General features: G+C 47.3%; 1 protein-coding gene across 1 annotated transcript in view; it reads left to right on the top strand.

The window, feature by feature from the left end:
* The first annotated feature begins 5,454 nt into the window (after nucleotides 1-5,454).
* The window catches only part of LOC118001965 (ezrin-like), a 52,499-nt gene continuing 43,298 nt past the window's right edge, over nucleotides 5,455-14,655 (top strand). Inside the window, exons 1-2 of the mRNA XM_034992174.1 lie at nucleotides 5,455-5,600; nucleotides 6,486-6,573. Of these exons, the coding sequence (XP_034848065.1) occupies nucleotides 6,562-6,573 (12 nt within the window). The 5' untranslated portion in view covers nucleotides 5,455-5,600; nucleotides 6,486-6,561. The remainder of the gene's footprint in view (nucleotides 5,601-6,485; nucleotides 6,574-14,655) is intronic.

The raw sequence follows: 14,655 nt of genomic DNA, 5'->3' as shown, positions 1-14,655 counted from the left end.
AGATGGCATTCCAAGCAGAGGCTAAAACCATCTCTGCCATGCTGGGCATTTCTAGCTCATTAACCACTTTATTAAGTTAGCTTTTGAAAACCCAAAAAGAAAGAAAGAGAAAGAATGTCATGATGATATAAAAAGGTTTATGGTTTATATATTCTGCAACCAAACACCTGATTACCAATAACTCATTTATTTGGGAGCTAGTCAGTTTTCACATACGTGGATGTTTTTTTCCTATAAAACATTAAACCATGCACAGAGGAGACACAAAGGAGCCCTTCGAACAAGGGCCTCTCCAGGGGAGGGCTAGGTGGGCTTTACTGCTTTCTTTTTAAAAAAGATCTGAAGATAATGCGATAAGATATTACCATTTGTTAAATCTGGATAGTGGGTACATAGTTGTATATTGAACTATTTTCTGACAATTACAATATTTTATAATTTTTACAAATTATAAAACGACATGCTTTCTGATAATACAGAGCAAGCGTAAGCCCCTTCCTGAGAAAACTATCATTATGAACACTGTGACCTCGGGGCTCCTGAGGAATGTAGAGCCATCTGTCTCTGGGCTACGTTACCCCAGTCAGCTATACTTGTGTTCTTGTCTGTTCTGTGTAATATTTCTGCCTCTTTGCTGTCGAGCACTTTGCTATCAGAGTATCTGCTTATAGCTTGCACCCTCCCTTCTAATCTGCCATATCCTGGGAAAAGAGCAAAGCAAACTTATTAGAACCCCCACTGAAACTGGGAATTAAGGGAAACACAGAAAGATTCTAAATAGATGAATTTTGTTAAACATTTCCCACCACCACCATCATCTGGTTTTTGATGGTGTTTTGGGTGGCTGGGACCTGGGCAGGTAACGTGTTTCCACGGTTAGCGATCCAGGGCTAGGGAGGAAGTTACACTGGAAAGAAAACTAACCTGACTACACCGGCTTCAGTACTAACTAGCAGTGTTCATTCATTTGTTTATTCAACAAAGACACATTGAACATCTACTAGGCGCCAGGCACTGTCCTCGCTGCTGAGGGCATAGCGATGAACAGATTCTTGTAGGAGAGACAGAAAATACAAGACACAGACAAGCAAGACAAGGGCAGAGTGTGAAGTGCTCTGAACACAGCAAATCAGGTGAAGGAGCAGGGAGTGACCTGGGAGGTGGCACTTCATGTGAGAAATTTGGGCAGTGCTCCCGTGGAAGGCAGTATTTGGAGAGGTCAGAGATGGGGGAGGGGCATTCTAGGCAGAGGGAGCATCACGTGTGAGGTCCCTCAGGCAGGAATGGGGTTGGTGCATTCACAGACCTGAGACGCTGGGCAGCTGGAGAAGAGGGACCACAGCCCCAGGGAGACTGACAGCAGATGCAGGTGGAGAAGCAAGCGGGAGAGGATCTGGCAGGGCCAAGAAAGGGGTGTGAATGTTATGTTAAACCCCACTGGTAGGATGTGACATGACTTGATACATTCTGGAAAGGGGCTGGTAGGTCTGCTGGACTGGATGCAAGAGGGATGAGGGATGAAGGGGGGGTCAAGGGATAGAGAAGAATTCATGCTGGCTTCTAGGTTTGGGACCAAGCAACAGGGCTTGGCTGATGGCGCTGTTTGCTGAGAAGGGGAATGTTGGGAGAAGAGCAGTTTTCGAAAGATCAAGAGTACTGGAGATACCAAGTATAAAGTTGTTGCTCGGGGGAGAGGTCAGGGCTGGAAATGTTATGTAAGCCTTGGGATCAGATGACAGGACCTAGGAAGTGACTGTGCACAGGTAAGGGCTAAGCCTGAGGTAGGAGGTTGGGGAGAGGGTACTGGAGAGGGGACAGAGGAAAAAACAAACCTTAAGAACAGAATACTCCCAGGAGTGTTCCATGTGCGGAAGGCTGCTTAGGAGAAGGATAAGATGAGGCAGAGAAGTTTGGCCCCTGGATTTAGCAAGATGAAAGTCACTGGCACCCTGACAAGAGAAGTTTGGGTGCAGGAGTGCGGACAATTAATTTAATTTCTGTGGGGCTATTTCCTCTGTGAAATGCGGGTAACGGAATATATGATATTTGAGGTCCTGTCCACTACCACACTGTACCACTTTTCAGCTGGAATTTAAAAAAAAAAAAAAACATAAAATGGTCAGAGATAAGAAAAATGATAAAAGAAGCAATGCCATTAGGGAGTTTATTAGTCAAAGAGTTGCGTGGTCGTTAATACTCTACATAAAAACTCTGTAAGGTTATTTATGCAAATTTTTAAATTAGCCAAGGAAACTTTAAAATACAACACTGAGTGGCCAGAATTCTTCGCAGATCCAAATTACCATCAACACAGTACCAAGAGACTCCCAGCTTACTATCCTGCGAAGACCCTTAAACATTATTTCTAGACACAAGGGAGTAGCCACCTGTCTGGCCGTCTGAGTTCTTAGTCATACTTTGCTCTTTTGCCCACTGTCCTGAATTTTCACACAAGGTTACTGAGTCCTGAAAAATAACCCCAATCCTTGTTTGGCCAAGGGTACCCTATGTATTTCCCTACTGCCAATTGACGGCTCTGTTGCAGCAAAAGAAGCTAGAGACCTTCATACTATTTGTGAACTTTTTTTATTGGTTGAGATAACCTGGCACTAGTGTGGAGACTGGCTCAGGGGTGATCTCACAGGAAGGCTGCCCTCAGGGGACCTGGATGTTCTTGTCCTTGCTGCTGGGTCTAAAGCCACCAGAAGAGCCTCCCTAACTCACTTTAGTACAACCTTGGCTGAAGAACTCCAACCAATTTACCAAGAGCCTTTCACCAGGTTCTCGGGGAGACATATGGTTTCCCTCCTCTAGCTGAAAAATGGAAATCCTGAAATGAGGAGGGCGTTCAAGGTGACAGCTAGGTTAAATGAGAGCAGGGAATGGTATCCAAGACTCCCAGCTCCACCTTTTCTTCCTTCCTTCCATGACATTGATTATCAAACAGGAACAAAACCATGACTTACAAATACAGGGGGATCACTTCACAAAAGGAGCGTGAAGCCTCGAGGCAAGGTAAGTAACATTTGTCAGGATCCTGACCCACCCTAAGTCAGCTGTTCTCAATTTTTCAAATATATCACTCACCTGGGGACTTGTTAAAGCCATAGATCCCAGGGTTCACCTGAGCCTTACTGGCCTGTGATTCCTAGAGGGGGCTCCTTGAGTGATTCCAATGCACACTAAAGCTTCAGTACCACTGTACTAAGCAGTTCTTATAGATGCCTTGGAATTCAGTCTTCTGTGTTGTTGGAGGACGGGGCAGGGGCAAGGGAAGGGTTTAGGTCCCAAGGTTAGGTGAAAACAAATTACCCCGGTAAACGCCGTTAAAACACTCATAAGATACAGCACGAATGTTTTCATAGGGGAAGAAAACCCTGCAGTGCAGCATGTAAGTATAATACTTAGAGTAAGACGCATGAGGAATGTGTATGCAAACTGTGTCTCTATACTATTTTAGCTTACAGGAGAAAAGTCAAAATTAAATGCTCCATTATATGACTCAGTGACACAAGAACACCACGAAATATATATTATGTCCGCTCTACAGATGAAGAGGTGGGAGCTCAATCACTTTAAGAGACTTGCCCCAAAGGATCGGCATGTCAGTATCGCACCCAGAATTCAGACTTAGCTCTATTTGCTCCTGAAACTTGTGATCTTTTCTTTTCATTAAGCTTTTTGAGATAACTGTAGATTCACATGTTGTGAGAATGCAATCTTTTCATTTTGATCACACTGCTGTAGGCCAGTTTAAGCATTCCCCTGAAGGGTAAAGTTCAGAAATGCTCCAGAAGGTCTCGGGCCACTGCTATTTTAAACATCTAGTTTAAAAGACAATGTGCTATAAACCATGTATGATTAAAAAAAATTAGAGACCTACCCTATCAGAAGAGTTGGGGACCAAAAATGGCTAACGAGGCTTTAGGCGGTGGTAAGGAGGTAGAGATCGTGTGCTTGGAGTGACATATCCAATCCGAACCATTATCATTATAGGTTATTTAATATCTTTTCATAGTGTCTTCCTACTGCAGTTACCCTCACATCTCCATTTTAATATAAAAGAAAGTCTCAGAAGGAACACACTTGTCAGAATACAGGACAAAGGCCTCGGGCCTCACCTGGACCTCTGCAATGCCGTGGACCTGCAGCTGAGAGAGGGTCCAGGTGCCTACTGACAAGGGGTGCCAGGTGCCTACCCCATGAGTGGTCTGTTCTTGGGCAGCTGAGGCATTACTAGGAGGCCCACGCTATGCTAAGCATTTTGCCTGCATTATTGCATTAAATCCTTTAATCCCTACAAGCCCATATAGGTGGTGCTGCTAGACACTGGGAAACTGTCTTATTTGGTGCTTTGCCGAAAGTCACTGGTTACTCTCTGTACCAGGATAGATTTAAGCACTGTTCGAGGCATCTTACATATATTACCTCTAATCCTCATCATGACCCCGTGAAATAGGTGCCATAATTATGCCATTTTACAGATGTGAAAGCACAAACTAGTTAAATAACTCTCTCTAGTAGGGAGTTAGTGGTGAGCCCAGGAAAGGAATTCAGAGGAGGCTCTGGTCTCAAGCATTAGCCCGCATCACCTGGAGCGCAGGAAGACAGACTGCTGGGCCCTGGCCCGAGTTTGCTTCCGAGGGCGGTACCTGTGAATTTCCATTTCTGCAAGTTCACAGGTGAGGTCCACGGCAGCTAGCCTGGGAAGCACGCTTTGAGAACCACTGCCCTAGAGTTAGCGGTCTTAATCACTGTGCAACAAATCCTATTGGCCACCGAAGTACATGTGTTTTTAAAAAAAGTCCTCTTGCGAACCATTTGCAAGAATTATTTAAAATAATTCCCAGAATCTCAGTCTTTGTGGAGATTTTACCATAGTTACTCAAACGAGACCCCAATGTGTCCTTTAAGCAGAGCGTTCCACCGTGGAGCGTCTTCTATGCTTGTGTCCCCTCAGCCGAATCCGAAGGCAGGGGCTCTGACCACGTGCGCCGAGACACGGCGGCCCGGGGTTCTGGGAACCGGGCCTCGTCGGGGCGCAAGGACTACGCAAGGACCTGACCACCGGGGCAGCCCCACCTTCAAACGGCCCAGCACCGGGGCACTGGGGCCTCCGGCTCCTCCAGGTTTATTTACACTTTTTTTATTTCCCTCGGTCCACTGTGGAGCAAACGATCTCACACCTTACATCTGCTATCAGCAGTTGAACCAAATTCGGCAAAGTTCTCCGGAAGGGCAAGGGGACAGGCGGCGAAGAGGGAAAGGTCTTTGCAACCAGGAGAGGCGGCGGGAGACGCGCCCACGCGGGTCTCCGCGGCCCTCGGCGGACGCCCGGCCGGGTGGGGTAGGGTAGAGTGGGGCGGGCGGGGGGCGCCCCACGGGGTGGGCGTGGCGTGGCGGGGGGCGCCCCAGGACGCGGGCAGCAGTCGCAGCCATCTTGCGCGCCGGGAGCACCTCGCAGGTCCGACGGGCGGGGAGGTCAGGGGCGCGGCCCCGGGACCCCGCCCAGCCGAGGACTCTCGGGAGCGCGGGCCGCGGGCGCACTGCACGGACTCACCGACAGCCGGGAGCGCAGCGGTCCTTTGCAGGCGCCGCGGGTGAGCCGGGCGCTCGGCCGGGGTCGGGGGGCGGAGGGCCCGGGTCGAGGGGTTCGCGCCCCGAGGGGGGACAGCGGCGGGGATTCGACGACAGGTGTGGCTGGGCCGGCCCGGCGGGGGGCTGGGGGAGGAGGTCTGCGCGCGAGCTCCGAGCCGGTGGTCCCCGGGAAGAGCCGGGCTCGCCCCGCCGTCGGCCAGATTGGGGGTCCCCGGGTCCCGGGCTGGTGGGGGTCCCCGTCCGGCCCTTGGCGCTTGGTTCGCTCTTTTGGCCCAAATCAGCGGCAGGTGACGCCGAACCTACCGGTGTGGCCGCCCCTACTGCTCCAGACCTTCCTCTTTCGACTCTGCCCCCTGGGGTGCCCCTCCCGCAGTGCCCGCGGAGCCCGGGCTGCGTGGGCGCGCGTCCTGCCCGCGCCCCTCCCGCCTCGCTCGGCCCGTGGCCCTCTGGCCCCTCCGGGGCGGGGCCCATTTTTTAAAAGCGTTTCTCAAAGGCTTGACGGTTGCGGTTTCAGCCCTGGGCAAACGGTTGCTTCACAGAGTGAAACTTGGGGTCTGCCGGGCTCCCGGCTGGCTTCCTGGAAGTCCGCGGAGCACCTCGGCGGACCGCCCCGCCCGCTTCCGCGCCCCCGAGCGGGGCCCCGCGCCCAGCCCGCCGGTCCCCTCCCCCTCCGCCCCCGCCCCGCGCGGCCCGGCCCCCGCCCCCGCAGGGCCCGCCCGGCCCGCCGTAATTGCAGGTTGGGCGGTGGCGCAGCCGGCGCCCGCCCGGCCGGTTCTTAAGCAGCGGCGCGCGGGGCGGGCGCCGAGTGCCGGGCGCGGCGGCGGCGGCGGCGGGCGGCGGCGGCGGCGGGCTGCTGTGCGCGCTGAAGGGCTTTCCTCTGCCTCCAGGTCCGGAGAGCGGTCTCAGCTGCTGCGGCAGAGTCGTGTTTCCAGGGGACTGAGGAAAACCCGTCAGGAACCGAAAATGCCGAAACCAGTAAGTAGCCCGGTGTCGGGGCCGCGCTTTTTTCCAGCGGCGGTACCTGGGCGACGTGTTGGGGCGCTTCTGGGTGGGACGGGGTTCTTCTGCCGGCGGCGAGAGGGCAGGAGGGAGGGAGTCGGCCCCCTGCTTGGTCATTGGTTGGTCCTTTTGTGAAGTCCTGAAGAAAACGACGACTGAGCTGCCTTTCGATCTACGGTCTTTTTGTTTGTGAGCGTCCCCGTCCCCGCCCCAGTAGTTTGTGGTCCTTTGTAAAAGAAAAGTTCTGTCTGCTTGGAAAGTGTCTTCTCCTGCAACTTGAAGTTTCTTAATAAGACAAGTTGTCTAAATGACCGGGGAGTCAGGTGGCTTCCGACGACGCCCGTCAACTCCGAGTCCTTCCATGGGTCGGAACCGAATGCGCCCCAAATCTTCCTCTGATGCTTTGAAGGGCCTCGAGCTTAGGAGGCTCCGGCTTTCTGGCGGGCAGCTCCTTTCCAGCCCGTTTTACGCCAGGCCTGTGAAGCTGTGCCCTGTGAACCCGGGAATTTGCTGGTGGCAGCAGGATTCCTATCTCTGACCGAGGCTGAGTTGTGGACTTGAACTGCAGATGAAGGCAGGCTGCCCTGCTCTCTGGTCGTGCGCTCCTGGTCCACATCGTAAACACCGGCTGACTCAAGGGCCTCTGTCCCTGACATCTGATTACGTTGCTCTCAGGGTTCGATTGCTGGCCAGGCCTGGGGGGGATACGCTTTCATTTAAGTGGTGGGAACAAGGCAGGTTCTTTGTGACCAGCATTTCTCGGAAGGTTGTATATATTGACCTGCTTTGACACAGGTGAACTGTGACTCGATGTTGGGGAGAGGATTTCACATTTTTTAATTGTTCTGAATCCTGATGGAGGAGATACCTGGATTCATTAAAAATTGCAGTAAAAGACACACGGAATTCTAGTTTTTCAAGCAAGTTGGTTGTGTAGTCGACGCTGATTTGCTACCAGTAAATCGTAGATTCTCTAAAAGGAGTTCTTGATTAATCAAGTCTTTACTGTTAGGTTAAATATATTTCTCTGTTAATATGCTGTCAGATTCAGAAGCCAATAGAGTTTTTGCCTAAATTACATAATTAAGATCATTCATGATGAGAAAATTTTTTTCCTACACAAAATTTTTCTTTTCATTTGAAACTTGCACATGGCACCCAGGCATTTACAATGCCTGTGATAATAAACCTGGTGTAAATGGCAGCCACTCACTCAGGACACACAGCTCTATGCAGCCTTTTGCAGAGCGGCAGTCAGGACATTACTGTAGGTATGGTTTTCTTTCTTTCACTAAAGGAAAGGAAGCAGAGTTCAGCTTTTAAGATACCACCCTGAAAAAAGGCAGTAAACCAGTTTCCATCATTGCTTTTCTTTCTCATTTATCAAAATGAACTGTAATTTATTTTTGTTGTAGTAAAATATGCATAACATAATTTACTATCATAACCATTTTGAAGAGTGCAGTTCAGTGGCATTAAGTCCATTCACCACCACCACCACCCATCTCTACAACTTTTTCATCTTTTGAAACTGAAACACTCTACCCATTAAACACTAACCCCCCAGCCCCTGGGATCCACCCTTATACTTCCCGTCGCTACAACTTTGACTATTCTAGGTCCCTCATATAAGTGAATCACACAGTTTGTGTCCTTTTGAGACTGACTCATTTCACTTAGTATAATGTCCTCAAGGTTCATCCATGTTACAGGATGTGTTAGAATTTCCTCACTTTTTAAGGCTCCCTCTTAATTTCGTATGGCAGGTATATTCTAATGGTATGTATAAAGATACATACATTTGAATAGTTGGTGTTTTGGGCTTCTACCTGATACCTTGAATTCAGCAGGCAAAGTATTCTTGATTGAGGGCGCCTGGGTGGCTCAGATGGTTAAGCGTCTGCCTTTGGCTCAGGTCATGATCTCAGGGTCCTGGGATCAAGTCCCGCATCAGGCTCCCTGCTCCTTGGGAGCCTGCTTCTCCCTCTGCCTCTCTCTCTCTCTCATGAATAAATAAATAAAATTAAAAAAAAAAGTATCTTTGATATCTAAACTCTGTCAGTAGACAACTTTATTTATGAAACAGTATGAATGAAATATTTGCTGCTTTTTCTCTTAATACTGCTTCTCAAATCACCACTTGTTAGAGTGAGTGTTCGTTCATTCAGCAAGCATCTGTCCTGCAAGCTGTGTGTGCAAGGCACAGATGGGTGAGACCAAGATTGTCTTTGGGGGGCTTACAGTCTGGAACCCAAGCCAGGACATGTGCAAATGCTTGAAATAGAAGCTGGAACACTGAGTGCCACCAAAGAGGAAAAAAGGCTTAGGTCAAGTGAACACAATTAGAAGGAAAACCATCTGATGGGGAAATGGGTGGACTATTGAGAAGTTACCCTTCAGCTGAGTCTTGCTTGAGGGCTGTGGGTAGGATTTGAGCAGCCTGGGCACTCCAAGGGTGTGTCTGGTTTTGCTTTTCCCACAACTGCTTTGGGGCTCTACTCATGTGTGACTTGTAGACTCCCAAGGAGGATGGTTTGAGGTCCAGAAGACACCACACCCTCTGTTCAGCTGATTGTTTGGTCTTGTGGGTCCTTCTCATTGGGAGAAAGGTGTGGAGGTTTGTCCACGGAGCTGGCTCAGGAAGCAGTCCTTGTGCCTCTGGTTCAGCCAAGGGTGACCTGTGGTCCCCCTTCCTCCTTAACCACCACACTTGCTTGCTTCATTGCGATAGGAAGGAGGCATAGGGTGGTAGAAAGGAAAACCACAGCAGTCAAGCTTAGGAATGATGCAAGGCCAAGCTCTCTCAAATCTTTTCTGAGTTTAGTGCTGAACTGCCTTACGGGGCACTGGCAGATGCCGCAGCTGTTCATTTCTAAAGTTTTGATGTGGAAGTTGCTAATATAAAAGCAGATTTTCCCTTCAATTGGAAAACTGTGAAAGCATGTTCAAAATTCTGCCCTGTGCCAAAATTTTAAGACAATTTCTGAGAATACCTTGCCTCTCTGGGAATATATAGCCTTTTCCACTAATTTTTTTTCTCTTGGGTATATATCAGTGTGGAATAAGTCCTTGTTTCTTACCTTCTTGTTACAGGTTTCTTGTCAATAAAATGGGGCTGTTGGCAGTACCTAATTCATAATGTTACATGAGACAATGTCCATTAAATATTTTAACAGGCACAGGATTTACTGAATATACTGATACATTTTCCAACCCCCCCCCCAATCAATTGAGGAGGACTCATGGGATGTGTTTTCTGTGTATCCCTCCTCCTTTACCATGGGCAGATGGTGAATTAGATAGCTAAGATTTTCCCATGTGGTGAGAAGTGCTGGCTAGGATTAGTCATTTGTCATCATCACATTCTCTATGTAAGGCACAATGAGTCTATTTGTACATTCATCCATTAGTTCAGTGGGCATCTGTGTGTTACTCTGCTAGATGTTGAGGCTACCAAGATGAGCAGACACAAATACTCCCTGTCATCATGGATTTACAGTCTGGTGAGGGGGACAGACAGTAATCCTAGAATAACTTGAGTGTATATAATGGTATGTGTGGGGTGGTGGTTGCTGGGGGGAGTGTTAATCAGGAAGGACAGAAAGGCACCCCCAGGAAGCGATGACTGCTCAGAGCAACGCAAGGAATGAAGAGACCTTCCCTAGGTGAAGGAGGGAGGCAAGGAGCATACCAGCCACAGGGAATAACTTGTGCAAAGGTCCTGTGGTGGAAGAGGGTAGGATGAGTTCAGGGTTCCTGATAAGGATGAGTATGGCTAGAGAGAAAAATCAGAGGCCAGCTGTGCAGAGCCAAGTAGGCCCTAAGAGGGCATTTTCAGGACTTAGCTCAGGGGGAAGCACTGAAGGGTTTTGATTGGAAGGAAGTGACCTGATCAGATTTGGCTTTTGAATGGTCACTGCAGCTGCAACATGAGAATCAGTAGGAGGGAGGAGGCGCAGGCCTAGACTATTGGAATAGCCTAGGTGATAGGTGGTAATAGCATGGACCAAGGCAGTGTGATGCAAATGGAGAGAAGTAGATGTTTTGGGGAGCTCTTTGATAGGACTTGGTGATGGATTGGGTGTGTGGGGGCAGAGGGCAATGTAAGGCTGACTTCTGGCTCCTCGCTTGCATAACTGGATGGATGGTAGTGCCATTCACTGAGATAAGGAACCTGGAAAAGGACCAGGTGTGGGAGGGAGGGTTGAGAGTTTGGTTTGTACTGACAAGTTTGTGACTGTCATGGATGAAAGGGGTCCTTGCCTTCTTTCATTATTTATAACTGCTACCTCCTAAAATATATATAAATACCAGTATTCTTCTTAAACTACAGTATTTTTTAAATCCACATAAACGAAAAGTAATCCAACAGCTTCTTACGTTTCTTCTGAGTGTGTTAAAAGTTAAAAGTTAGGATTAATTTAGTACTGTGTTCTCAAACATTGGCATACGTAATTATCTGGAGACAGTACTCCTGAATCCCCATCTCCAGGGCCAGGTAAGACTGGGCACCTGTGCTTTCAGTAAGCTCCCCAGTTGGTTCTTAAGTGCCCCCAGACTTTGGGAACTGCTGATTTCATAAGAAAGGAGCAGTTTGGGGCGCCTGCGTGGCTCAGTCGTTAAGCATCTGCTTTCAGCTCAGGTCATGATCTCAGGGTCCTGGGATCGAGCCCCGCATCAGGCTCCCTGCTCAGCAGGAAGCCTGCTTCTCCCTGTCCCACTCCCCCTGCTTGTGTTTCCTCTCTCGTTGTGTCTTTCTGTCAAATAAATAAATAAAATCTTTAAAAAATAAAAAAGAAAGGAGCAATTTATATATTCTTTCCCTCAGAACCCCAACAATGCAGTGAGGCCCTCCTGATGGGGTTGATACTGGTGGTTGTGTGTGAGCAGAGACCAGAGCCCATGGTGTGTTTAGGGGGCAGCAAAACCCAGTGTTGATTCCAGAGCATCCATTCAGGCGAATGTTCCTGCAGGCTTGGGAGTGGATATACAGTCGCCTTCTTAAAGTTCCAGCTTAAATGCTATCATTGGCATTTGGAATGTGGCTGAGGTGGGGATAAAGAAGATAGCTGGATGGGTATCAAACTCCAGGAAGACAAGGAGCTAAGATGTCTAATTGAATCTCTCTGATTTGAACTTCTCTCTGCAGGAGTCCAGTTGCAGAGCTTAATTTGGCAGTGACCAGTGGGCTCTCTCAAATTTTGGCTCTTTGTTTTTAAAGGGGAAGAAAAGGCGGCCATTTTCCATTAAATAGCAGGGAAGAAAGAGATCCCATTCCTGGTTCCTCTGTTTCTCTCCTGGCCTTCCACTCTGGCCTCTCTTGTTAGTTACTGTCCTAAGTAGTAATGTGATTTGTAACAAAAATTTTAATTTATGAATACTTACAATTTGGGAAAGGAAAACAATATTACTATTCTTACTGAATTGTAATTATTTTTCTTTTTTTACTTAAACTTCCGGGTATCTTTGACAGTTTGAAGATTCTTAGGATGACTGAATATATGCCTGCTTTCTTAGAGTATTCAGACATTTCACCTCTAATCTGAAGCAGTAAAAATCAGTCTGCTTTCAAAATCAGTGAATGCATTTTGAGTTATTCCTTTATATTTTATTTGATTTCAGTGGTAACTACACTTGGGAGCCCCCAGCTACGCCAGTTAGTTTTTTGTTTTGCTTTTTGTTGTTGTTTTTTTCGTTTTGTTTTTTTAAAGTAGGCTCCATGCCCAGAGTGGAGCCCAAACTGGGGCTGTCTCACAACCCTGAGATTACAATTTGAGCCAGAACCAAGAGCCACCCAGGTGCCCCACCTCCAGTTTTTAATTTAAGTACTAAACGTGTGGTTGCCACTACTGAAGAGATTTACCATTCATGCCTGTGACATAAAGAATTTTTTTTTTAAAGATTTTATTTGGTTGAGAGAGAAAAGCATGAGCAGGAGGAAAGGGAGAGGGAGAAGCAGACCCCCCACTGAGCCGGGGTGGGGGGACCATGACCTGAGCTGAAGGCAGACACTTAACCAGCTGAGCCACCCCGGTGCCCCAAGAATAAAGCTCTTATTCCGGACTTCGATAAGTAGTTTATTTAGTAACCTCTACTCCTGGGGCTCGAACTCAGGACCCTGAGATCAGGAGTCATGCGCTCTTCTGACTGAGCCATCCAGGTGCCCCCTTAGTTGTGTTGTTTTGTTTTGTTTTGTTTAGGGAAAAAAATCTGCTATAATGTGGTTGAGAGACTTTTGACTAAAAATGCTTAATATATAGTTAATGTATATAATTTTCCCAAATAAAAATGCAAAGCCGTGTAAAGAATAGTTTCATAATTTAGTATTTAACCTGTACTTTGGCAAGTCATCTAGCTTCTAAGAATCTCAATTTTGTCATTTGTAAAATGGGAGTAAAGTTGTTTTTTTTTTTTTAAAGATTTTATTTATTTATTTGAGAGAGAATGAGAGAGAGCACATGAGAGGGGGGAGGGTCAGAGGGAGAAGCAGACTCCCTGCTGAGCAGGGAGCCCGATGTGGGACTCGATCCCGGGACTCCAGGATCATGACCTGAGCTGAAGGCAGTTGCTTAACCAACTGAGCCACCCAGGCGCCCGGGAGTAAAGTTTTTAAGTGAAAAGAATTCTACATAAAATAAACAGACTTTCATTATTTGTGTGTCTATGAAATCCAAATAATTTATCTCCAGATGCTATCTGCTTTGTGTATGTCTTGTGTACATCTTTTTCCTGGAAACTTGCTTTAGAAACATTTCGGTGTGACATGTAGCTAAAACTAAGGGTTTTAGTTTCCAAGTTGCTATTAACCAGGCAAAGTTTGTCACTAGGCCTTTCTAAGAAAAGCAGCAATGTGAAATGTTCGGGTTATTTAGTGAAAGGGCACACCACTGTTACCTCTCTCTCTTTCTCATCCTCTGTGTAGTCTAGTTGTCAGAATTCCCTGGGAGGTCATAGGGGTTCTTTCCTTATTAGTTGGAGCCCTGTTTTATGCCATTACATTCCAGGTGCTGGAACTATAAAAATAAGGTAGATTGCTGCCATCAAGGGATTCTCCGTCTAATACCGGAGTCAGATATGTAAGCAAAGAATTACAATGCAGTATAGTAAGTATGCTAATAGAGGTACACAGGGAAGAAGACTTAAGTGTGCTCTGGGGAGCTAGGGAAGACGTCGCAGCCAGTGAGATGCTTCAGTAGGTGTTGAGGGGTGCATAGGAGCTCACCAGTGCACAAGAGCAGAAGGGTATTTAAGGCAACAGCATTCAGTGGTCGGTTCTATTTTCCTTGGATTGTGAGTCAGAGTTGATTCTCTAGACTCTTCTTAGTACCTAACAGATAAATGGTAATCTGGTTCAAAGAACATGGAAGGCTGCATTAACATAATAATCTTTTTAATGTAATGCATTTGATAAAACCTTAAAAGCAAAATGAAAATTTCCTGACCTTGACCCAACTTTTATTGATAGATAGCAGGAAGGAATAGATACCACCTGAGGATCAAAATGTAATAGTAAGTGTAGCAGATTTTGCTTACCTTTCTGTTAACTTTGAAGACACTTTGCACCTCCTGTTTTTTCTATTTTTGCCTGAAAGTCAGTTTTAGACTGTCTATATCAAAAAATTGTCATCAGATATTATTGGAAGTAATTGTTTTTACTTTGCGATGGTATAGGCCATGGCCAAATCTGGCTGTGACCGGTTTTTGTAGGCGCTGCCAGCTAGGAATGGTTTCTACATTTTTAAGGGGTTGTTTAAAACGAACAATAATATGCAACAGACACCAAAATGGCCCCCAAAGCCTAAAATATTTATCTGGCCCTTCACAGAAAATTTTTGCCAACCCCTGCTTTAGTATAAAATAATTACTGTTTTTTTTGTTTTGTTTTTTTAAAGATTTTATTTATTTGACAGAGAGAGAGAGGGAGAGCACAAGTAAGCAGAGCGGCAGGCAGAGGGAGAAGCAGGCTCTCCTCTGAGCAGGGAGCTGGATGTGGGGCTCGATCCCAGGACCCTGGAATCGTGACCTGAGCCAAAGGCAGCTGCTTAACCGACTGAGCCA

Source organism: Mirounga leonina, unplaced genomic scaffold (genome assembly GCF_011800145.1).
Source record: "Mirounga leonina isolate KUSES-001 unplaced genomic scaffold, KU_Mleo_1.0 Mir_55, whole genome shotgun sequence".
NCBI classification, from domain to species: domain Eukaryota; kingdom Metazoa; phylum Chordata; class Mammalia; order Carnivora; family Phocidae; genus Mirounga; species Mirounga leonina.
This window is presented reverse-complemented; position numbering and strand designations above follow the sequence as displayed.